This window comes from Ranitomeya imitator, chromosome 5, assembly GCF_032444005.1.
Source record: "Ranitomeya imitator isolate aRanImi1 chromosome 5, aRanImi1.pri, whole genome shotgun sequence".
Lineage (NCBI taxonomy): Eukaryota > Metazoa > Chordata > Amphibia > Anura > Dendrobatidae > Ranitomeya > Ranitomeya imitator.
Genome location: NC_091286.1, coordinates 623,582,016 through 623,607,736, shown reverse-complemented (window position 1 = coordinate 623,607,736; position 25,721 = coordinate 623,582,016). Strand labels below are relative to the sequence as shown.

General features: G+C 42.0%; 1 protein-coding gene across 2 annotated transcripts in view; it reads right to left on the bottom strand.

Annotated features, from left to right (window-relative positions):
* Positions 1 to 1,744: 1,744 nt before the first annotated feature.
* GRHL1 (grainyhead like transcription factor 1) overlaps positions 1,745 to 25,721 on the bottom strand; it is a 35,518-nt gene continuing 11,541 nt past the window's right edge. Inside the window, exons 6-16 of one of the 2 annotated variants that reach the window (XM_069728082.1) lie at positions 25,235 to 25,391; positions 23,487 to 23,598; positions 23,308 to 23,402; positions 14,265 to 14,423; positions 12,906 to 12,990; positions 7,562 to 7,701; positions 7,402 to 7,439; positions 6,465 to 6,553; positions 5,913 to 5,998; positions 4,470 to 4,534; positions 1,745 to 3,586 (exon numbers count right to left, since the gene is read on the bottom strand). In XM_069728082.1, the coding sequence (XP_069584183.1) occupies positions 3,472 to 3,586; positions 4,470 to 4,534; positions 5,913 to 5,998; positions 6,465 to 6,553; positions 7,402 to 7,439; positions 7,562 to 7,701; positions 12,906 to 12,990; positions 14,265 to 14,423; positions 23,308 to 23,402; positions 23,487 to 23,598; positions 25,235 to 25,391 (1,141 nt within the window). In that variant the 3' untranslated portion in view covers positions 1,745 to 3,471. The remainder of the gene's footprint in view (positions 3,587 to 4,469; positions 4,535 to 5,912; positions 5,999 to 6,464; positions 6,554 to 7,401; positions 7,440 to 7,561; positions 7,702 to 12,905; positions 12,991 to 14,264; positions 14,424 to 23,307; positions 23,403 to 23,486; positions 23,599 to 25,234; positions 25,392 to 25,721) is intronic. The other variant, XM_069728083.1, reaches the window with a different exon arrangement.

The following is a 25,721-nucleotide window of genomic DNA, read 5'->3' as shown; positions in this document are numbered from 1 at the left end:
GCAGATTAGAGAAGAACAAATTCAAAGTCAGCAAAATGGTTGGAAACCAAACATTATTTTGCTGGATTATTTTGACAGCCAGGAAGGTGTCATCTGTCTAACCACCACAGCTCCTTGGTGATATTGATGAACAAATGTGCTGGGATAAGGTGTTATCGGAGCATGCTCGGGTGCTAACCGAGTGTCTTAAAAAATATGCTCGAGTCCCCGCGGCTGCATGTCTCGCGGCTGTTAGGCAGTCCCTGCATGTGATGCGGTTGTTGAACAGCCACGAAACATGCAGCTGCGGGGACTCCAACATGGTTTGCAAGCCGAAGTCACTGAGTTAGCATCCACACATGCTTGGATAACACCTTATCCCAGCATGTTCACTCATCACTACTTAGTGGTCCTTCCAGTCTTTGGATCGTCCCGTGCCAACTATGCCTCATGCAGTCAGGTGACCACAAATCCTATTCAGTGTCGAGATATCTGAAGACCAGAGAGGTTGGGCAAAGCACCAGGCATGGAGATGCAGTGGCAGGATAGGTGTATATAAGCTTTTAACCCCTTCAATGTATATTATGAGATCTGAAGAATTCCCAGAGAATTATATAAATGAAAACTACCACCTGAAAGAACATTTAGACTGAAAGTATGTCCTAAAAGAGTTTTTGGAGATTCGCTCTACTGCCGATATTACAGTTTTTACCCTTGGACAAGTACAGCTCGGCTCACATCTGCATCAGAGACTCCGTTCTGAGACTCATTTGCCAGAAAAGATACTGTACGACGTGTTGTAAGATGACGGACCCTGTTAGAAGTCATTGGGGTCCATCAAATGTCATTGGTGTCTATTGTGTGATGGATCTCAAATCTTGTCATTTTCGATTTTCTACTCCTATGACAGAATAGAAAGCCAAAAACGGCAACGCCGATGTGACACCAGCGTAACGTAATGACGGCCATCTAGTCTCCAATACAGAACAGTAAAAGCAGTGAACAGACAGATGTAGTCACCGGTTACCTAAGGTGGCGGTGTTGGCAAGTACCAATCTTTTCCATTCCGGTTTGAGACTTATTCAATGAAGTTGTAAGTTGGTCACTCAAGATGGCGAGTCATTGGCACCAAATATTTTGGTCTAAGGCCATAATCACATCAATGACTTATTTTTCCATGTCTGCAAATTATGGAGCAGTTTTTATCAGTGAGCTGGATCCACTTTCAATCTCTTTGCTCCGTGCCTCTGTTTTGCTACCAAACATATGTTGCCATCCATATGTCAACTCTTAGGTACCCCAAGTATTTCCTTGGAAAAACTGATAGCACGCTGTTCATTTCTTTGTGCAGTCCATTTTTTCCCCTCCATCAACTCATTAATTTAAAAAGGGGTTGTCCAGAATTGGGATACAAGTATGTGACTTACATACTTCCGGCCACATTCCAACTAGACGTGTGCAGCCTTGCTCAATGCACGATTCTAGTCGGCACATGACCACATGTATGTAAATCAGCTCTCGTAGCCGGCAAATCCTAACAGCGCATAGAGTGGCTGCAGACTCGTACCCCAAGCGTGGACAACCTCTTTAATTGGCAAGTTTTGTCCTCCAAACCAGCGACAGTAGGATTTTTTTTATGCAGACCAAGAATTGAACATGAAAACGCTCACTGTAAAGACAATATAGTTAAAGTCAAATTTCCTGAAATTGAGGTTTTACGCGGCTCTAAAAAAACAAACAAAAAAAAACACACCAACATTTCAGAAAATGTATATAAAATGTATAATGTAGATACAAATCATACATAGCAGACGTATCAGAAATGGAGCCTAGAAGTCAGACTTGTACCAACTTACCTATAAACCACATACATTTCCCACATTACACTGTAACAAATAAGATTTTAACTTTTACACGTGATTTTTAAAACAATATCCCTGAAGCAGAAACGTAAACCCTTTCTCTATTATTCTCTTCTGTGTCAATACAAAAAAGGCACTTTTTAAAATATCTAAATATATAAAATGTATTTACAAAGAGTTCCGGGATCTATACATTCAGAAATATATACAGACAGTGGAGGAGTGCTGGGAGAGCGAGGTTTGCTGGCCGGGCATTTTAATGGAAAATATCCCACCACTCCATGATGTTAACATTGGGGTTTAAAAAGATTGTATGGGATTAGGAAGAGAAGCATCTGGTACTGCATTTCAATCAGATGTAGTACTTTGTTGGCAAGGGAACCCCCCTCCCGCCTCCCCAAAAAAAAAATTATATATAAAAAAAAAACAACAACAAAAATTATCTAATGACATACAACCATTTCATAATGTGAATTTTTGGATTTTAACCGCTCAATGCTGCCACTGGCAAAAAAAAATAAAAATCACTGACTGATGACTTGTAGGTGGCGGATCGGCAAATTTCACACATCTAGTGCAAAATAGTTTCAGTTATTAAACAAAGAATAAAAATAAAATAGGATTTGCAGATGCGATGTGTGAACTCGACCGAGGAAACGGTTAATAATACAAAGGCTTTGAGCAAAATCGATAGATGAGAGCACAATGAAAGTATAGATCTGGTTACTGGGGGACATCAATTACTTGTATGTGATCAGACTTTTTTTTTTTTTTTTTTGAGGTTTCAACATTTTTCACACACACAAAAAAAAAAAAATCTGGCAAATAGCTTACATAGAAAATCATTTTCCTTTTGTACAATGTGCGTAATTGCTAAGCCTAGCACAAATTTCCTGCCTAAAAATAAACTAAAAAAAAAAAAAAAAAAAAGAAAAAAACGCACTGGCCCAGGGAACCAACGTGGCATCTGTGGTATCCTAGGCAAGCAGCCGTTTTCTATTCATGGACCCTTCATCCAGTGGTGTCTTGTTATATAAATTATGGTCCCTTCAATTGGCACCACACATCTAGAGAACAAAAAATTAAAACCTCACCAATATCCACATGCATACTAGACTTCTATATATTATATATGTAATCCGCTCATGTGTATATACACCTATACAAACAAGTTACAAAAAAATATATATATATTGCACTTCTTATGTACATAGTCGTTGGGTTTTCCAGACAAATCCCAATTTTTGTTCTTCACATACAAGGGCAATTTTAGGGTATTTTCTTAAAGGACGTAAAGCCCTTTTTTTTTGCAGTAGGCTCTTCTTTGCCCAATTTGACCTTGTCCTTGACCGAACACCTCAAACCTGTACGAAACGGTCACATCTTGATATAGTCATGTGGCTCAGTCTTGGATCAGGTTACACAAAAAAACATCTTTTTTTTGGTCTTCTAACATTTGCCGAGATTGACAGGTCTGGCTCATTGCTGGTGAAGTCCAAACTAAGGAAGGTGGGGCGAGGGCGGACATTTTGTAGATGGGTCTAGTTTCCTACAAGAGAAGCCGACCCATTCTAGAACATCGCGCCTTCATGTCCAGTCTAAGGGCACTGGGGTGGAATGGGGTAAAAGGTTAGATTTCAGTGAGCGTCAGCTTGTACGATCCTCCGGACTCTTCGATCTGGAGCTGGAACGTGTCTTCATTTGAATAATGTCGAATTATGTTGTCATCCATGTTAACCAAGATTCTGGGAGAAAAAAAAAAAAAAAAAAAGTGAGGACGATAATAAATAATAATACGTGAAAGTGATAACCAGTACAAAATCGAGAACACCTCAATTTATTCGAAAAGTCATTGCCTATTGAAACGATAAAATTGTGAACTTTACATTTTGAAGGTTTTCTTTAAAGTAATTAAGTCCAGTTATATTTTAGAGCAGATGGATATACATTTCTTTGGAGAAAATTATTTATTCTACCTGTTAATTTTCATATACTGTGATGAGCAGCTTAACTATGCACCGCCCACTGGACTAGAAGCCAAGAATGAGACGAGGTTTAAGACCGCCCACTTGACTTCTGAGCTGAGAATGAACAGGTGTTTGTGGGAAAAGATTCAGGACAACTCGTATGAATTCATACAAATATGTACATCAAGCTGCTCAGCTTATCTTGTTCTAACACATGTTACCTGCAGATTGGACAATACTTTCAATAGGACGGGATCTTTTTAAGCAAACAGGATCTGAACTGCATATTCCTTATTGTCATAGCAGTTTGACTTTTTTTTTTTGAAAAATCGCTTTTTATTATGGAGGTCCTTAAGTGCCCAAACTGCTGAGGTCCCAATAACTCAGCAGCAAGTGTTTGATTTATCAGCAGCGCCCCCACAGGAGAAGTAAAGTATTACATACTTGCATAACATGTATACAAGGTTGTGTGTAGCTCTCAATTTATATAATAACATGGGAAAGGATCAGGATTCTGAACGGTTTTATTATTCAACCATCACCTTTCTCCAAAAATAACTCTCCCAATTGATTCACAAAAGAAATGTTGAACAAATGTTATACCAGAGCAAACAGCATCTCCGACCATCTCAAATCTCCTCAAGCACACTGGGACACTTACCCCTTTTTACATTTCTTAAAGATTTTTCCGATTTTCTCAAAAGGAACTTCATATTTTTCAGAGATCTGGAAAAGAGGGGAAAAAAAAGTTATTGAAATAAAAAAAAAAACCTAAAAAAGGTCCCCTTAGCTAGACCAAAGCAAGTCATGAGCTTATAGTCAGGCAGAAGAAGTGGACTTGGCAAGAAATAGTGCCACGAATGAAGAGGCTTGGAAAATGCTCCGATTTTACCCCGAGGACTTAAAGTAAAGCTATCAGTAGAAACAACCCTCCTATGTCGTCTATATGGGCATGCAGATCATAGAAAGTTGACTAAAATGTTACCTTGATATCTGCAATCTGACATCTTATTCCAGAGAAATCCACGTTTTTTCTAATATGTAAATGAGCCGTTAAGATCTATGGGCCGGACATAGATCTCCCCGAGAATCTGCCTCCACAGCTCATTATAAATGAAAGGAGACATTACCAGTGTGAGATGTGCAGATCAGGAGAGCAGACTGTCAGTCATTACATGTCCCACACTGGTAACACCCCCTTTCATTTCTAATAAGCTCTGGAGACAGATCTATGTCAGCCCATAGATCTTAAGAAAAATATGGATCTCTCTGGAATAAGATATCGGATCGCAGATATCAAGATATCATTTTATACAACTATGAGCTACATGCCCATATAGACGGCTTAGGAGGGTTGATCCTACTGATAGATTATCTTTAAAATGGACAGCAACAGATAGTATCAGTAAAGGTTTAGGTGACATTATGTTCCTGAGATCAACAAGATCATAACACAGTTTTTGGAGGGTGAATTGTTCTGACAGAATCTCTTTGAAGGAAATCTGACAATAAGACCAACCCACCTCACCCAAACTATTTATATGGACATGAAGATCTTTGGAATGTTAATCCATTGACACCTTTAGATCTTCTATCTGTTCTTACATTCTCAAGTAATTAGCTTTTGTATTTATATGCAAATTAACGATTATGTGCTTTGGGAGTGGCAGAGCACTTAACTAGTATATGCCTCCTGAGAGAGTGTTACCCCACCCAGAACCAGCCTTTTTAACTTAATAGCTTACTGTCCAATTTCAGGTCTCAGATGTCAAGCAAGGACAGCAAGCTATCAACCAAGATACAGAAGCCCAGTGCAGTTATTATCTCATTTGCATATTAAGTAAAATGCTAAATTAAAATCATTAGTCAATTCAGAAACAGATTGAAATGTAAAGGAAGGGTCGATGAATTTACATTTCAGAGACTTGCATGTCCCCAATATGTGGGGTTGTGGGATAGATCTTACAAGCGGATTCCCTTTAAAGTATGTAGCAAAAGTTGAATGAGGGAGAAAAAAAAACCAAAAACATATAACTAAAAGTCAACGGCCGTAAACGTTAAAGGACTTTATAAGAATTAAATTATATCTGGTTACATCACTTACCGCTTCCATCAACCCTTTTAGAGATGGAGCTTTCAACATAAGGGCATCAAAGACTTCTTCGGTTTCTCTCCTCACGTACAACAGCACTGAAAGGGGAAAGCAGAAAGAATATGTATTCATGGAAAAAAATAAGTCACAACATCATAAAGATAAGGACTAGAGAGGAGCGAACCCAAACTTAAAAGTTCAGGTTTCGTATCGGGGGTGTCTGGTGCTAAACATCGAACAAGGACATCTCCTGGAAGTCTACTGTAATGGAGGGGGAGAGAGATTTCCTCCCCAAAGATCCAAAAGTTTGGGTCGCCATTGTTTTCAATGGGGTTTTGGTTCAATTCTGGTACCTGAACCGAGCTTTGGACTAAAGTTCGGGTCGGGTACCAGAACCTGAACTTCTATGGGTCCGCTCATCCCTAATATAAAAAAAAATCTAATAGAAGAAAAAAGGGAGAATGCCATCATTGTTGATCACTGGGGTCCACCTTTAACAGAACGTAAATCTCAGCTTTCTAATTGGAAAGACAGGAGGAAAGCGACAAACAACGGTATAACTACCTCTCTTTGGTTCGTCCACTCTTGGCATCTTGGCGGGGGGTGCGGTGTAGTCTTCGTCTTGTGAGAAAGGCACTCTCTTCATCCCTGAGCTGAAACCAGAAAAAATAATGAACACGATGTACCAGAGTGTAAAACATTCACAGAATATAAACAGTAAAAAAAAAAATCCCCAAACTTTGTTATAAAATCTACATCACTATTAGAATTACTCCATTTAAAGGGGTTCTCCATGAAGAAGAAAAAAAAAGAGGAAAAGACATAAATGACATTGTGAATACAATCATACATATCGTTCATTAGCAAAATGACATTTGTGTCGTCTAGCGAGGTAATAATTATAATTGGACGTTAAAATGTCCCTCGGTCTCGTTACAGTGACAGATTCCGGTCCTAAAATGTTAGTAGGACAGGAGCTCAAGAGCAGGTGCAGTAGGAAGGTCACTTAGAGATTACCTAGGTGACATGCTCATGAGCTCCTGTCTTTGTAATACTCTAGGACAGGCTTAGAGAAGTGTAACGAGAAATTAAAGTGAGCCATTACCTCGCTAGACAAAAATCATTGATCGGCTAATCAAAGCCATCTAGGAATTTATTCAGGACAACTTTTTTTTTTCTATGCTGGAGACCCCCTCTAAGAGGAGAGGCTCTACTCACATGAGCCAGGAGATCTGTAAGGGTTTGTTATGGGCTTCACAGTATTTTTTTTTTTATAGCGCTAACAATACAATCTACATCACATATTGGGGGAAGCGGAATTGTAGCATGGCGGATTCTTCTTTAACCCAGGGGAGATGAGCGGCTGCCAGAGATTTTTGTAGCGACTTACTCCCTCCTCCCCATTCAGAATATACGCACATTCATGTGTATGGGGGAAGAAGTGCAGATTTTGTCATTTCTGACTCCTGTTTTAGGATATCCTACAAAAGTTGTAGCTCACCTTTCACCTTCCATTTCATCCGAAGACAGCGGGAGAACCTGGAGAGGGAAAATATAGAATTATTTAAGGGAATATATGGTCTTCCATTTCTAGGAGTACGTCTGTATGTGGGTATAACGTATACCCCTGCCCCTGGACCTTCATGGGTCAGGGCACTTACATGAGTGGTGCGCTGGAGATTGGCAAAGTGCACATCCGGGATGAACAGGACAGGTTGCGTGTCCAGGTCCTGCATGGGTTTGAACACGGTGATGTCCGTCCTTTTGTGGGACGGAAGAAGAGCCCCTTTCACATCAGTAACTGTGGAAAACAAAGACGTGATGATCAGACCACCGACAACAGCTCGGAGGCTCCCTCCGGCAGATGATGTGCCAGGAAATAAGGAGGCCGAGCAATGACAAATCCTATCACCAGAAGGGCTCCTGGTCATAAGGAGAAGCGTTCTTGTGATAAACAGTAAGAAAATCCTTCACGTGACAGTCTCACGGGAGCATAGAAAAGTCTGCTTACACCCAACACGTATAGTCCTCCTTAACCCTTTATTGCACACTTTGCAAGGATCCTTTTTAAAAATGTTTGACCCCTTAATCAGTAGGAAGGTCTATATATACACACATACCCAGTCATGAGCAAAAAAGTGTTGGCACACTTGAAATTGTTCCAGAAAGTTAAGCATTTCTCACAGAAAATTGAAACTACACATGTTCTGTTATACACACAGGAAATAAATTGTATATTGGAATAAAAAAAAAAAAAAAAAACACAGCAAATTGGACATAATTTCACAAAACCACAAAAATAGGCCAGACAAAATTGTTTGCACCTTTCCAAAATGTGGGTAAACAACTTCGTTTTAAGCATGCATTGCTCATTCAAAGTCAGCTGTGGCAAGCAATATGAAAATCACACCTAAAACCAGATAAAAGGGGAGAAGGGGACACAATATTTACATTATGTGTCTGTGTGTGCCACACTAAGCATGGAGAACAGAAAGAGGAGAAGAGAACTGCCTGAGGATTTGAGCACCAAAATTGTTGAAAAATATCAACACTCTCAAAGTTAGAAGTCCACCTTCAGAAATCTTGATGTTCTTTTGTCCATGGTGCACAATGTATTCAAGAACTTTACAACCCATGGCACTGTAGTTAATCTCTATGGATGTGAACAACAGATAAAAACTGATTTCAGATTGCAGCGCAGGATAGTCCGGATGGTGGATAAGCAGTCCAAATCAAGTTCTAAAGACATTCAAGTTGTCCTGCAGGATCAGAGACATAAAAAAAGATAGACTGCAGTTTGACAAAATGTACGTGAGCAAAATCCTTCTGGGAAATAGTCTTGTGAACAGATGAGACCAAGATAGAGTTTTTTGGTAAAGCACATCATTCTATTGTTTACCGAAAATGGAATGATTCCTCCAAAGAAAATAACAGTACCTACAGTCAAATATGGTGGAGGTTCAAAGGTGTTTTGGATTTTGGGGTTTGCTGCCTCTGGCACTGATTGCCTTGACTGTGTGCACAAGATCTCAAGAAATCTGAAGATTACTGAATAATTTTGGGTAGCAATGTAGTGCCCAGAGTCAGAAGGCTGGGTTTGCGTCCTAAATCATGGGTCTTCCAGCAGGACAAATTACCTCAAACATACATCAAAAAGCACCCATGGATGGAAACAAAGCACTGGAGAGTTCTGAAGTGGCCAGCAATAAAGTCCATTGAGCACATGTAGAGCGATCTTAAAACTGCTGTTGGGAGAAGGTGCCTTCAAATGTGAGAGACCTGGAGCAGTTTGCAAAAGAAGAGTGCTCCAAAATTCCAGCTGAGAGGTGCAAGAAGCTCGTTGATTGTTATAGGAAATGATTGCTTACAGTTATTTATTCCATCCAAATATTAAGTTGAGGGCGCAAACAATTTTCTCTGGCTCATTTTGGTGATTGTGAGAAATTATGTCCAAGTTACCCTTCCCTGTGTGTATTGGACCACCACAAAAAAAAAAAAAGGAAATAAACGTGTAATTACAATAATTTTCTGGAACAATTTCAAGGGTGCAAACATTTTTTGGGTGTGTGTATATATGTGTACACACACACAGTGTTGCTTACAATTTACACTGTAAAACTGGATATGGATGTTGCCCGGAGCTCATGATGTGCAATTTCGGGTTAAAGGAGTTGTCCGAGATTCTGACAAGTCTCACAAATATGCCAAACCTTGTAAAATAAAAAAAAAACAACATTAAAATAAAAAAATATGATGTGCTGCTCATATCAGGGTGCACATATATTTTCAATAGCCTAATTTCCCCTAATCCCCCCCATACACACTATTCAGTCATGTATGCATTTAATAGGAGAGGCTAGTAGGCTGCGGACAGTGAGTCGCAGCTGTGGATTATTTCCCCTGATAATAAAAAGGATCTGGAGTCAAAAGTCAACATATCCGATCCTTCTATCTCCTAGCTCATATAATGCTGGGAGTCAGGACCACCCCACACCCCCCGTACACACAGGAGACCTTGCCCTTACGTGTATGGGGGCCATAAGTATACTAATGTTTTCTTATTTTACAGCCCTGGCCTAGAGGAAAGATTTGTCAGTATCCTGGAGAACCTGATGAAAGAGGACTTGTCAACAGTGGCCATTTTTTCCTCTTTTTTTTTTATTCCTGGTGTTCCCCCATGTTTTTTTCTTCTTAAATAATAAATAAGTACACCGTTCTACAGGAATTAATTTCTTAGTACATATTTTCAGCAATCAGAGCTCCATATTCCAAACACCGATATCACACAACTTTATCTAAAGCTACATTTTTAATCACTATACTGTAACTGCCCACAGCCACCACTAGGGGGCGCTGAGGAAATTACTGAAAACTCCCCCTAGTGGTGACAGAATTTTTTTTTTTTTTTAATTAAATTTGTCAGAAGATAAATTCCCTGTTTAATCAGAGATTAGAATATAAATATACTATATAGAATAAAATGATAGGAAACACCTGTATACACAGCTGAGAACAGCATCAACCAACTATAAAAAAGGCGGTGTTACAGCTCCTCCTCCCTTCACAATGACCCTGGCATATGCTCATTAGATGCTTCAATATAAAAGACGGGGTCTATGTCAGTCTGCGGATGTGAATATCCTGAAACAGACTTAAAAAAAAAATCTCCAGATGCCAATGTGAAAATTACAAGATTTCTCATTTTTAATAAAGTAACATGGAGTATTTTTTTTTTTTAAGTTTTGAAAAAGTTTAAAAACAAAAACCCGATTTAAAGACCAAGTTATTTGCGATGACACGTTCCCGCAGAACTGGTTTATGTGGAGTACTTGGAGCTCAGACCACTATTAAGATATGTATAGAAAATAAGCAATACAGTGTTTGGGACCTAAAGCAGATGGTAAAAGATAGAGATTCCCTTTAAAAAGTGACAGTTTTTTTTTTTTTAATTCCATAAAGCAATAGTACACATGAAAATATGACACTTTATAGTATATCTGATCAGAACTCTGCTTTTTTTTTCTCCTCCAGGACTGATCACTCACTTTCAATTCATGGGTAAAAGCTGTATTCAGTGAAGACAGATTTTTCCCATTAGGCCGTAATCACACTAAACGTAGGGGAAAAAAATAAATAAAAATAAAAATCGGTCAGAGTCTCCCTGCCGAGAGTCACACGAGTGTAATGCGAGTGTCATAAGTGTCTTACTTCACCTACAGTATGTGATGTCCGCGTGAGTGCGGCGGGAAAATTTCCCACGGTGCTCGAATTGACGTCAGAAAGGTGAAGGGAGTTCATTAGCTGTGAACTCTCGGGACCTGTCTGACGACACTGCAAGAAGGAGAACTTTCTCACGCTCGCGGTGCCCTCAGACAGGGAATAGGAGTTCACAGGGAGACACTGAGCACACAGTGCTCAGTGTCTCCGCTGGATGTCAGGCTGTATGGTTGCATCATGCAACCATGCAGCCTGCCGTCTAGATGTAGTGGAGCTAGACCCGTCGTGGGACAAATGGATTAGCAGCATTTCTGCAGAAAGATGAGGAATATTGTTTCTTTTGCAGATGACAAGGGCGTTGAGGGAATGGGTGAGGTCATAAGTTTGGTTTAATTAAGATTTATTAAAGGAGTCTGTGTCATTCTTTCAATTAAAGGACTTTATTCTGGGTGTCTGTTTTCATACAATGTAACGGGGGCGTATTATTGACGCCTCATCTCGGGGTTTGATATCACCTTTTGTATTGTCAGGTGACATCAACCCCCCACAGCTATCACCCCACTTGCCACCACTACAGGGCAAGTGGGAAGAGGCCAAGTGCCAGCCAGAATTGATGCATCTTACAGATTCGCCTCTTCTGGGGCAGCTGAGAGCTGATGTTTTTAGCCTGGGATGGGGCCCAGTATCCATGTCTCCTTCCCAGGCTATTAATATCAGCCCGCAGCTGTCTGCATTGCCTTTGCTGGTTATTAATTATAGAGGGACCCTACATGTGTCACACACACTGTACTAATTGTGTTGTCACAGACATCTGTAGCTCTACCTATTCTATGTGTATATACTGTATGTAATCCATCTCTTCCATCCTGTCAGCTCCTGGAGCGATTTTACAGAACATGGCAGATGAATTGCCGGCTTTTCAAATGACACCGATGCGTAAAAATTGGACAGAACTCGCATGGTCCGAGTGCTGCGCAATTTTTTTTCTCGCACTCATAGGCTTGCATTGGCGCAGCTCAGCCAAGTCTCTGTGACAATCGCAGCATGCTGAATACTGTGGAGAAAAAACAAACAAACACAAAACTCTGCCCCATAGAATAACACTGGTCCAAGTGCTATGCGATATTTTCTCACATGGTATTCTATGTAAGTGTGACTCCGGCCATACTGAGATAGGAGATGACAGTTGGGATTTTTAAAATTGTATGAAGGGGGAGGAGCTAGCGGAAGACACCCAAATTCTACTGAAATGCTACCATTCCCATGGTAAGGTGTTGGAAAGATCAATATTATAAGGACATGGACGGGTTCTCATATCAGGGGTAAAACTGGTCATACACTCAATAGCTGTTGCATGCATGCTCGGTTGGGCCGAGCATGCATCTGTCAACATTGGTGAGAAGGGTTGTCCAGGATTAGAAAACCAATTTTTTCCAATAATAGCGCCACCTCAGTCTACAAGTTGAGTCTGGGTACTGCAGCCAAGATTAATTGAGGTGAATGGGGAGGAGCTGAAATACCACGCGCAGCCTGAAGACAGGCGTGGCATCGTTAATTGGGGAAAAAGAAGCAGGTATATATTTTATTTCAAATAAAATCCAACCCCTTATGATTCGGTCAGACAATGTCTTTATCTTGCTTGAGAACAAAGGAAAAACATACAAGAGGATTTTTTTTTTACTTAAAAAAGCTGGAGGGAGGTGAGTGAGACCCAAGTCCACAAGTCCAGTGTGAGAAGGTGGTACGGGGGAGTGAATGGTTTCTGGCGCCCGTATCATTCTTACTTACAGTTCATCTGGGAGGTGGGCTCACTACACTTGCCTTTTCTCTTGCTCTGCTTACGTTCTTCATCTCTTATTTTACGTTCCGCACCCTGAAAAATCAGACAGAAAAAAAAATAAAAAATGGCATCAGGTACACACAACTGACACACAAGTGGTGGGCGGATGTAGAAGAAGCAGGACCTCCTCCTGTGTGCCCAACAGTGGACTAAAGCCTGGCTCATTTTAGGCTCAGCTTATAAACACACCTTCACTTTTGGTCCAGTGAGAAGATACACTATTGCTTAACCCATTCACAACCTCAGGAGGGTTTTTTTGCCTTCACACATACGGAGGACGACCACAAATTTCCTCAGGAGCATTGACTCAATAGGAAACCATGTCATTTGTATGACAGGGCCGAAGCCCTCCTAGGTGGGAGATGCATTGTCTAAAGAAGGGGGAGTAATGTAGTGATGATGCACATGTCTATATGCTCCTATACAGCACACAGTATGGGGTGGATCTTGGTAAATGTGAACTTCTCAAAGGGAACCAGTCAGCAAGTTTTTGCTATGTAATCTGAGGGCAGCGTGAGGTAGGGGCTGAGACAGATTTCAGCGATATCTCACTTATTAGACTGTTTGCTGTTTCCATACAATGAATGTTTTATCACCAGGAGATTATCACTGCCTGGACTACAAGGCACGTGAGCCTTGGTCCAACCACGTATCCTCCCCTAATAAGCAGGTCACTGTCAATAGACAATGTGCATAGAGAGCCTGGTAAGGGCGGAAGCAGCTTTCTGAGGTCTGCTACATGTAAAAACTCACAACTGCTGCACCCAGTAAACAGTGTGATGTATAGTGGGAATCAGGGTCTCTTTGCTACATTATGCTGCTCTCAGATGAAGTAGCCTGGTGACCTTTCCCCTTTAAAAGGAGTAATGAATTTTTTTAAAATATTTTTTTCCTCTGTTTTTGGAATTTTGTCCTGCATGGAGTTATGAAACTTTGCAAATAAGTTCTGATATCAATGCAGCTAAAGGTCAGGAAATAAACTGGAGAAAAGGAGGGGTTTCCATGCTATTTTTAAAAAATGTTATTTATTTATTTATTTTAAATACACAGGACTGAAGACAAGTCTCCTAATAAAGTAATTAGCAAAGTATCATACCTTTCCATACTAGATAACATAATAATAATAATAAAAAAAAAAAAAGATTACTGCTCTTTAATATTGTGCGGTTATATATTTACTCAGTTTAGTAATGGTTTCAGGACTGTGCGGACCACACAAAAAAAAAAAAAAGTATATATTGGTTCTGGCCACTTGATGGCGCACTTGAGTTACAAGTGAAATTTCTACCATTATTTTTGGTACTCACCTTATCACAGAAGACTTTAATTTGGCAATAGGCCCTGTGTATTGGCTTGTTACTTCTATTATTGTAGCTGTAGGTGTCAATCTGAATGTTCAGAGGCAGCCCCTTTACCCCTTTCTGAGAGGAGAAATCTGTACTTAGGCAGTTCACAGATATAAAGACCTGGGGGAACAGAAGAAAAAAAGCCATTAGAAACAGGCACAAAATAAAAATAAATTAAAAAAGCAATATACAGGTTACATACAATTCTAGAATAAAAGCAACAACATGCGTGCAATACATATTTAGAATATATCATAATTATAAATATTTAGGATTTTGTTGTCAGGAAGTTTTGCATTAGAGCGCCACTTGCTGTTCTGTCATTTGTAATATTGCAGACCAGGGCTCAAATTAGAAAAAATAAAAATAAGTATACAGGATCTCGATAATCGGCGTGGGGGCTGTAAATGTACTTTAATATTTGGTGCAGTTCAGATCAAACATCCTTCTCCAATTACAGCCGATGACACCATCAGATTTCTACAAACACGATCATCCTTTACCTCCTCCCTAATCACCTAAATTGCCCTCAATTTCATAGCCGAGACTGAAGGAACAATAATTGCATTCCCTTCCTACCTTCCATAGAATAATCTCTTTCCTGAGAGCACAAGGTGCACGATGCAGATAAAGCTGGAATAATGATGGGACTTACATCTGCAGAGAACGGCCTCATGCTCTACGTCAGGGAGACTCCCATCTGTAGCCACGATTGCCAAGCAGGAGATTCGTATGCAGCACACACAGGCCCCGCAGCGGACCACGCACGCACACGGGCCCCGCAGCGTACCACGCACACAGACCCCACAGCGGACCACGCATGCACACACACACAGGCCCCGCAGCGGACCACGCACACAGACCCCCGCAGCGTGCCACGCACGCACACGGGCCCCGCAGCGTACCACGCACACAGACCCCACAGCGGACCACGCATGCACACACACACAGGCCCCACAGCGTACCACGCACGCACACAGGCCCCGCAGCGGACCACGCACGCACACGGGCCCCGCAGCGGACCACGCACACACACGGGCCCCGCAGCGGACCACGCACACACACGGGCCCCGCAGCATACCACGCACACAGACCCCACAGCGGACCACGCATGCACACACACACAGGCCCCGCAGCGGACCACGCACACAGACCCCGCAGCGGACCACGCACACAGACCCCCGCAGCGTGCCACGCACGCACACAGGCCCCGCAGCGGGCCACGCACGCACACGGGCCCCGCAGCGGGCCACGCACGCACACGGGCCCCACAGCGGACCACGCATGCACACACACACAGGCCCCGCAGCGGACCACGCACACAGACCCCGCAGCGTGCCACGCACGCACACAGGCCCCGCAGCGTGCCACGCACGCACACAGGCCCCGCAGCGTACCACGCACACAGACCACGCACGCACACAGGCCCCGCAGCGTACCACGCACGCACACAGGCCCCACAGCGTACCACGCACACAGACCACGCACGCACACAGGCCCCGCAGCGTACCACGCATGCACACAGGCCCCGCAGCGGGCCACGCACGCACACAGGCCCCGCAGCGGACCACGCACGCACACAGGCCCCGCAGCGGACCACGCACGCACACAGGCCCCGCAGCGGACCACGCACGCACACAGGCCCCGCAGCAGACCAGCAGGAACACAGACCCTGCAGCGTACCATGCATACAGACCCTGCAGCGTACCATGCACACAGACCCCGGAACGTACCACGCACACAGACCCCGCAGCGCACCACACACACACAGACCGCGCAGCGTACCATGCACACAGAGACCCCTGTAGCCAGGCTCGGACTAGTCCATAGGGTAACAGGGGAATCCCCCGATGGCTCCCTGTGCAAATCTGGGCCCTCAACCGCACTATATGGGCATTATTTGGCATAATTCAATTAATTCACTCTGTACAGAAAAAAGCAGCATCTCATCATTCATTAATCAAACTAACCTGTTTATTATTATATAGAGATATAAGTACATTTGTGAACGAGGGCAGGGTAATATTTGTATGCAGGTTAAAAGTGGGCCCCCAGAGTCAATGTTACTGGTGGGCCCTTAGCACCCCAGTCCAACACTGCCTGCATCTCACACGCAAACAGACCCTGCAGCCTACACAGAGACCCTGCAGTAAAAAGCAACTCCAGCAGTAAATAGTGAAATCCATTGGAACAAAGAAGCATTAGAAATTGCCATAGACCCAGCTCAAGTAGCACCTAAAAATCGCATGGATCCTCATATTTACAGTACTGTGGGGGCCGGACCATCACAGCCATGATCTCATCATCATCCAGTCTATCTGGGATTACATGAAGAGAAAACGATCTGAGCAAGACTCATACATAGAAGATCTGTGGTTAGTTCTTGAAGATGTTTGGAACAACCTCCCTGCTAAGTTCCATCAAAAATGGTGTTCAAGTGTAACCCGAATCGGTGCCATTTGGAAGGTAAAATGACAGTCCCACCAATTATTGATTTGATTTACATTTCTCTTTGGATTAATTACACTTCTATTTTTTAAAGCATTCTTAACTTTGCATCATCTTTCCACATCTGCCTTGAACTTTTGTACAGGCCTTCAAAAGTGACCTAAAATAAAAGTATTAATAATGGTCCATGGTGGACAACCCCTTTTTATTTTCATTAGAAGTATCTTCGAAAAAATAAACTACAGGGATCAGCTGTAATCTGCGGGGAGAGTCTGTCAATAAGTGTTGCATTAGCCTGCAGCACGCCCACAGGGGATATGAGGTATTACACCACAGGTCACAGAGAAATACACAGGAATGGTGTGCTCGATCCTCCAGAGAAAGGACACTCTTTCCTGACTGTGGGCAGAAAAGCATCTAGAAAACAACTGAAAAATGGACCGGTCATAAACATTACATTTAGTGACCTCAATATTACAGGCACACAACGCTGTACAATATGTATGAATATGTCCAGGGTGGAAGTGCCCTTTAACATGGGATATACCAGACCATAGGATTACAGGTGGCAGGCCTTCTGTGGACCATTCTTGGGTTACAGGCGATATAGACTTAGTAGAAAGTGAAGTGAGAAGCAGAAGAGTAGTAGGTATCTCTGAGGCTTCGGGAAAAAAAATACAAATTAGGAGGAGTATTGAGATAAAACTAACCTGTACACTGGACAGATTAAAAAAAAAAAAGTGGTAAAACTGGTTAGTGAAGTCATCCGTAAGTGACATTTATAGGCTATAAGCCATTGCCCTAGTATAGGCCCAACCCCAAGAAACAATCCTTAAAGCATCTCCAGCTTGTTTGGCAAGATTCTTCCATAGAGGTTTAACAAAAGCAAAGAACACAGCAAAAAACACAATAACCTGGTTCATCTTCATTCCTCAGGCATAGTGAAATAAACATAGTAATCTTTCAAATCGAGTGAGAGGAGTTTATCCATGTACAAAATGTCTCTTACTACTTGTACAAATACCGTATTAATAAATGAGGTCTGGAGATTCCCAGCAACTAACAATGGCTTAGAAAACCTTTCCACCAACGCAGTAGATGTAGACGTTCCATAAACATGTTCGTGAAGCAAAAAGTGCCACCCCTACTAGATTTACAGCAAAAAATAAATAAAGTCGTCTTCTGTTCTGCTAAAGCATGTCAATATGAATAGCAATACTGCTTCTGGATACCAGGAAAAAATACCTCTAAGAGTTATTCACACTAGACTTGTAGGTTCCCAAAAGATCTGAGGCTGCCTTGTCGTTGGTTGCTGGGCATTCATGAATTGGCCAAATTATGTGCCAAGTGTCTCAGTTTTTTTCCTAGTATCCAAAAGCAGTAATGCTATTCATATTTCATACTGACATGCTTTAGCACTACAGAGGGCAACTTTTTTTTGTTTATTATACATGGAAGTGGCTGCCCCTAGTATGCACCTGTTCACACTAGCTTGTAAGTGGCAGTCATTCTTTTGGTCATTTGTATATTTACAGCATAATTGATCATCTATGTCAATATATTGCTACCTGCATATCTCAGAGACACTACATGTGGGTGAATTTCTTGTAATCATGACCATGAAAGTCAGTATGAACTCACAAAAATCTCACATCTCCTAAGTAACTTTAGCGAACATGGGTGAAAGCCACACCTTATTTCTTCTCCAGAAAGGAAAGGAGGTTGAGAGTTGGGAATAAGCACTAAAACACTTCAATTTAATTCTCATTTTGGGACCCAATGCCCCATGTACGGCCCACGCTAACAACATTAACCTGTTCATATTAAAAAGGGCAAAAATATCAAGATGCAGAATAAATGAACATGAAAATCATTGGATAGTATGAGTCAATCAGGTTCCACACTTAGTTGCCATCACCCAACCCAAAAGAATATCAACATCACAGAGGCTGTCCCAATGGTAAGGGCCCAAATGGTAAGGGTCCCTCTGGAGGAGTTATACCATGCAACGTTTTGTTTTTTGTTTTTTACATTGGGGAAGAGAAGTAGCCCCAAAGTGTTAGAGTCACAATGGATCGAAAAATTAAAACCACCCTCCATCCAGGGACTCAGAACTGACTTAATATTTGCCATGTACAGTCACCTTTCTTGGCGCCCTCCATTTATTTCCCTACCACCAAGACCGATGCACCAGACCTCAAACATCCAGGATGGCCACCGAGTGCAGTATGATGACTGATCCATGCCTCCTGAGCAGAAGACAGACAGGGAAGGAGGAGTAGTTCAGGCCTACCACTACATCCCCCATGCTAAGGAGGCAGCCATCTTGGAGGACCAGAATGCCAGTCTCAGTATGGGAGAGCATCGACTACACATTGACCAATGTATAATTACTTTTCAGAGTCAGGGTGGAGGGTTGCTTTAAATGTTGTCGTCGTACTATACACACAAAATGTCACACCACATACATCGCCATTTCCCTCCCATTAGGTACAGTCACCCATATGCTGCCTCTCCCTCTCAGTTTCACAAAACAGCCTTTTATAAGATCACTAAAAAAAAACAGGCAACGCCTTGTTTTAAGAAAGGGCGTCTCATCGGTTCGGCATTGCTTTAAATTACATACCTTGATGTTCCCGAGTCACAGGACCAAGCCAATTAGTGGCTAATGAAAAGCAATGAATACCAGGTGATGCATCTGACGACGACACATTTACAGCGGTTAACCGCTTCGTCTACAGGTTCTCGGGATGGATGACAAAGGATCGAAGCATTTCAGAAATTATATATAGGTGTTAAAGATATTTCCCAAATTACTTGTGGTGCAAATCTGGAAATTATTGATGGACGGGTAATTAGAATGCGTGGAAATGCAAATCGTTCTAAATTTATCGTTGTGTCCTAAGAAGACGAGTCACAAATCCCAATAATGCGTGTCAACGGCAGCGATGGTAAAGAGCTCATTGCCCAATAGAAAACAAACTACCTAATGATGATCCATTTTATAACTAGAAGGGATCTCTGGGGAAAAAAAAAGGTATAACCTAACTTACTGATCGGTTGGGGTCTGACGGCTGGGACCCGCACCGAAGAGCAGGCCGAGGACATGCGACACTCAGGGGTCTTAGGACATAATCAGAGTGTGAAAAATAAAGTTTTTGTTGGCCACGTTTCTTTTTGGATAACAGCTCGATGAATTTCTTTGTATGCAAAACGTTTCTTATTAACAGATACTCAGTCGACGCATTTCACGGACTGTATATCCAAAAGGCAAGGTGGCACTACAACATAAAAACGGCGCAGCACCAGGTAACATAGTAACATAGTAGTAACATAGTAGTAACATAGTAAGGCCGAAAAAAGACATTTGTCCATCCAGTTCAGCCTATATTCCAACATAATAAATCCCCAGATCTACGTCCTTCTACAGAACCTAATAATTGTATGATACAATATTGTTCTGCTCCAGGAAGACATCCAGGCCTCTCTTGAACCCCTCGACTGAGGTGATGGGTGACCACGTGTCACTCAGATAAGTAAAGCATGACCTAATAAGATTTACATTAAAAATAAAGTATCCATCATCCAAGCATCACTCTACATCTATAGCTTTATTCCTATGCGGGTCACGATAATTTGGGTAAAACACAAGGATATTCATGTGGTGTACAGGAAGCCGCTAGATAATATATAACAGGTCTCCCGCTATGGGGTTGACAGTGTTTGCAGATTCCAGTGGTGTACCCCAAGATTTAACATCACATCTGTTAATATTAAAAAGACCTGTTTAATTAGTACTATCATTTATGGTTTTTACCAAGAGGGTGTGGCTCACAGGGTTCTTTGGGGGGGGGGGGTCGAGTGTCTTCAGCCTGCAATGCTCTTTGGGGGCATGTGTCTTTAGCCTGCTCTTTGGGGGCATGTGTCTTTAGCCTGCTCTGCTCTTTGGGGGCATGTGTCTTTAGCCTGCTCTGCTCTTTGGGGGCATGTGTCTTTAGCCTGCTCTGCTCTTTGGGGGCATGTGTCTTTAGCCTGCTCTGCTCTTTGGGGGCGTGTGTCTTTAGCCTGACCCTGTGAGAACTGCCCTCTAGGTAATGGATATAATTGATATATATGTATATATGAAGAAGAATGCTTTTTGGATCAGGGCAAAAACTGACCAATTCTGACAGACCCTCTTTAAAGGACAATGGTATAGAGGTGTAATCAAATCTCAAGTACGGTAAACATATAGATATTCTAATGACTTTCTACACCAGTAGTTGTCCTCTCATATCCATAGTGATTCTCTCTGAAGATGAAATAAAATTAATGTGTATTCATCTGAGATTTTTATTCTAGAAGAGACACATTTGATTAATTTAAAAAAAGAACAGTTTCATATGATTACATCATAGGGTGCTAGTGCGGAGTTATTACTCAGGGGGATCCTGATATGGGGACATGGGTGAGAACAAGTCCTTTGAGTAGGAACAGGTTAACGGAAGATTTCACTGCTGCTGTGTTATTTATGTCCAGTGTGGTTACTTAGTTGGGATGATGTAGTGCAGAAATAAAAAGATAAAATAAAAAATTATATATATATATATATATATATATATATATATATATTTTTTTTTTTTTTTTACAAACAATAGAATAATGTAAGCAACATCGACCACCATGACTAGAGTAAAGAGTGAGAACAATGACCGCCCCGTCTGAACGGTAAAGCCAAGTTCACACCTTTCAGAATCCGCAGCGGTTTACAGTGTATCAGTAAATGTGGTCTTCAAAATCCCATTCACATGAAAATAAATAAAATATGAGGCGGGTTTCAAATCCCCACCATACTCATTCTTCTATCTAATACTCAATGTTCTGCAGTGGAATAGCTTGAAATCTGCAGCTAAATCCACAAACAAGACATAAGACATGCAGATTTTTTTCTGTGGCTTTTTGACCAAATCTGAAGCTAAAAAATTTCCACAAGGTGTGAACATGGTCAAATGGCCAGTGGCGCAGAGGAGAGAGCGAGGACACCATTTCCATAGTTTCACCTTAAAAAGGGACAGGTGCACCTTATAAATGACTGCAAGAAGGGGTTAATCCACCTGCCTATAGCATTAACTTTTCCTTTTTTGCCCCCTTCTCTTTGTATTTGGTAAACTGATGGGAAAGAAAGTTCAACAGTCCTTGCCCTGTTTGTTCATGAACTCTCCCAGGCATTCACCTCTCTGGCTTCTTACAAGTAACCTGCCGGGCCCTTCACGTTAGAAGCCGCCAACAATACTCAAGCATCTGCGTGCCGGGAATCATTGAGAGAAAGAAAGAAAGAAGAAAAAAAGAATAAGTCTCCTTTCAAGGCATCAGCCTGGGAGATGTAGGTAGATGCCATTGTCGTGCTCCAGCGCCGGTAGTTCCCTTCCACTCCAGCTCGTGGCCGTCGAGCTCATGTGTACATAGCCGGCATGGAATAATATACTGGATTACACCACAAACAAATGAATTCTACTTGAAAGAGAAAACAAACAACTCTGAAAGATGTCTCCTGAGAAACTTTCCATTAGGTGGAGAGAGGCAAGCATTTTGCTCGCCGTAGCCCATGGGCTCTTAGCACTCTGTGTCTTCCAATAGCCGGATATTAAACCCCTCACTCCCCGAGCATGTATAATTACAAGAGGTAGTCTCACCAGCATGTTGCTGTCTATGCAAAGCGCAGCAGTCAAGATGAGTTTGTCATCAGCTGCTGTGCATAGGCAGTAAACGAAAGGACATCATACTCAGAGCTGTCTCTTTTCGAACAGCGCTTTTGCAGAGTGCAGCAGCCGATGATTAACATATATTGACTTCTGCACTCATCATAGGCACTAGGGGGGGAAAGTAAGGGGAAAGTAGCTCACCAGCCGCTCCAAGAAACAAAAGTGGGAATGGGAGTGAAATGTTGTGACCCTATAGAATTTGGCATCCGGGGCAATCACATGTGCACCTCCCTATTGACTGGTGCAATACCAGACTTCGCCCATGGACAAAAAATGAAGCAGTTTCTGGGAAACTGAAAAAATAAAAAAAAAAAAGAGACTATTTTTTAAATCTGAGACAATACCTTTCAAAAGGATATTCTACTGTAGAAGGGAGGGGATGGGAACAAAATAAAAAACTCCATGACAACTATGAAGCCATCTATAGGCGACAAATGTATGGCTGGTTGTTTAAAAACAGCCATGTTGGTCACATAAATGGACGTCATGTAAGGTGCAATTTTTCCTGCATCTGCGCCTTGGATTTCAGTCCCGCCCCAGGTCAGGGAGCAGACAATATGGTTTCCGAGGGCAGTCACCCCACTGTACCAGCTTCCTGAACAGTAAATCTGCGGTCTGTAGCAGGAAAACCCAGCTGTCATAGACTCGCAGGTTAATGTACATCCTGCACTCAGGGAGCTACCATAATAAATCAGATTACAATCGATCAAGGCGTAACACAGCAGGTAATTAAGGCGTAGGACAATTATAAACACAACACACCCTTTTAATTATGGTACAAATGTAGCAATATAAAATTAAAGCAGGACACGTACCTTGCCTTCATCGTTCAGGTCCCAGGTGAAAGAGATGGCGTTGTAGGCGATCTCCTCGATGTTACTGATTGTATTGAAGCTTTCTTTATAGTCGGCTGCAAAATAAGCAAACAGGTCAAAAACTGGGGAAATGTTCGTAATAAACAGAATAATATATGTATACAGGTAATGTATCTCACCTATATCGATGCACCTCTGTTTAGCAGTGTGCTGTCGAGAATGCCAATATTTCCAGTGGCGAAGCTGGTCTTCTCGGCTTTTATCATCAGCAAACACAACCATAATGACGCTCTGGAAGAAGAGGCAATATAGGCGGCTCAGAGTAAATCTAGTTTTTCTGATCTTGTGGTTACAACAGAACCAATAGCACGAGGCCGCGCAAGGGCTATGGGGCCTGTCAGCTGGGGGAAAGGTGTGGATGTTGCCCAAAAGCCCTGTCCTCTGCCTGGTGTTTATGTACGGCTGGAGGATTTGTATGGACCGGGCTCAACGAGAGTGGTTATCTGTTTTAAGCCACATTCACACTAGCAGTATTTGGCCAGAATTTTACCTCAGTATTTGTAAGCCAAAACCAGGAGTGGGTGATAAATGCAGAAGTGGTGCATATGTTTCTATTATACTTTTCCTCTGATTGTTCCACTCCTGGTTTTGGCTTACAAATACTGATGTAAAATACTGACCAAATACTGACCGTGCGAATGTGGCCTTAGACAGCAGAAACCTGACGCTTACTGCTCTAATCGCAGTAGTTAAGCCCCTCAGATGCTGTTGTGAACAGCCACCGTGGCATCTAAGGCTACTTTCACACTTCCGTCTTTTTAGATCCGTCACAATGCGTCGTTTTGGGGAAAAAAAAAAAAAACGCATCCTGCAAATGTGCCCGCAGGATGCATTTTTTTCCCCATAGACTTGGGGACGTCGCGTCGCGTCCGGCGCGCACTGGATGCGTTGTGTTTTGGAGGACCTTCGTTACGAAAAAAGACATTCAAGGGAACGTTTTTTCGTACGTCGCATCCTGCACTTTGGAGTGCGCATGCCTGGGCGGAGTTCTCTAGCTCCTCCCCGTGACTTTAGAATGGGCAGCGGATGCATTGAAAAACTGCATAAGCTGCCCACGTTGTGCAGAATTTCAACAACGCCCGTCGGTACGTCGCACCGACGCTTTGTGACGGCCCCGTACCGCCGGAAGTGTGAAAGAAGCCTAAGCGGTTAGATCTTAGCGAAAGAGACATCTGTCACCTCCATGATGCAATCACAGGAACCGAAGCAGTTTTTTTTTTTTTTTTTTTTTTTTTTTTTAACAGCAGCAGGGAGTCCCCAATTTATACATTTGCTATGGGGCCCCTCAGATTTCTATGCATGCCCCCAAGCAGAACCCATAATAAGTTCAAGCCTTAACACAGACATACATCCCAAATAACTAAAGAGGTGTTCTAGGATTACAAAAGTGGTCTTTTGTTTTTTTAATTAAAGAAAAACAAAAAAAACAAAGCCCATGGTGGTGCCTAGTATTGAAGTTCTGGCCCCTTCACCTAAATGGAGAAGAGCTACAATACCTGAAACTGGCCATAGACGAGAAGGTCTTTGTTTTTTGGAAAAATACATTGAACCTGAACTCCTCCTAGAGACTACAGTCTTTCAAAGTGCTGTTCAAATTGCTCCACCCTTCTCTATGCCAAAAGAGAAGATGTCGTAATAAGTGATTGGCAGCAATTTGTCTCCTCCCCATTGAAACACATAGGCATCTCAGCGAAGAGAGTATGTTTTATGGAAGAGGGGAAGGAGATGGCCATCTTGTCCATCTTACATTCGATATATGCAGTCAGATTTACCTCTACATATACAGATTAATGATGCAAGCAATTATATAAGCTTTTCGCATATCATTCTTCATTGCCCCAATAAATTCCAGATATGATAACCTTACCCGGACTTTGCTAATCGGATGGTGGATCCCTTTGTTACTCCCAATTTCCTTCAATGTGATTGGATAAAACTGACCCTTGTTCAAATAGGTCATAGTGCTGTCTCCCGGCTTCGGTCGGAGAGACTTTGAGGCTTCAAGTGTATATTCAAAATTATTCCTGTATTAAAATATAAAACAGTAATAAGAAAAACACTTTATATATACACGATACGCAACTCTTCTATAGTTTCCGGAGGCCATACTGGTCCTCTCAATTCTCACAAAATGACCACACAGACAATCAGTGGCTGAAGCACATCATCACCAGTGATTGGCTGAGAAGTTATTTCCTGTATATTACTAGGGAACAGGGAAGGGTTGACTTGAGAGGTGAGCAATCGATAAGACAATTATCAATGCTATTGGATTTTTCTATTTCTGACCCCCCCCCAAAAAAAAAAAAAAAAAAATTATATTATATTATATTATATTATATTATATTATATTA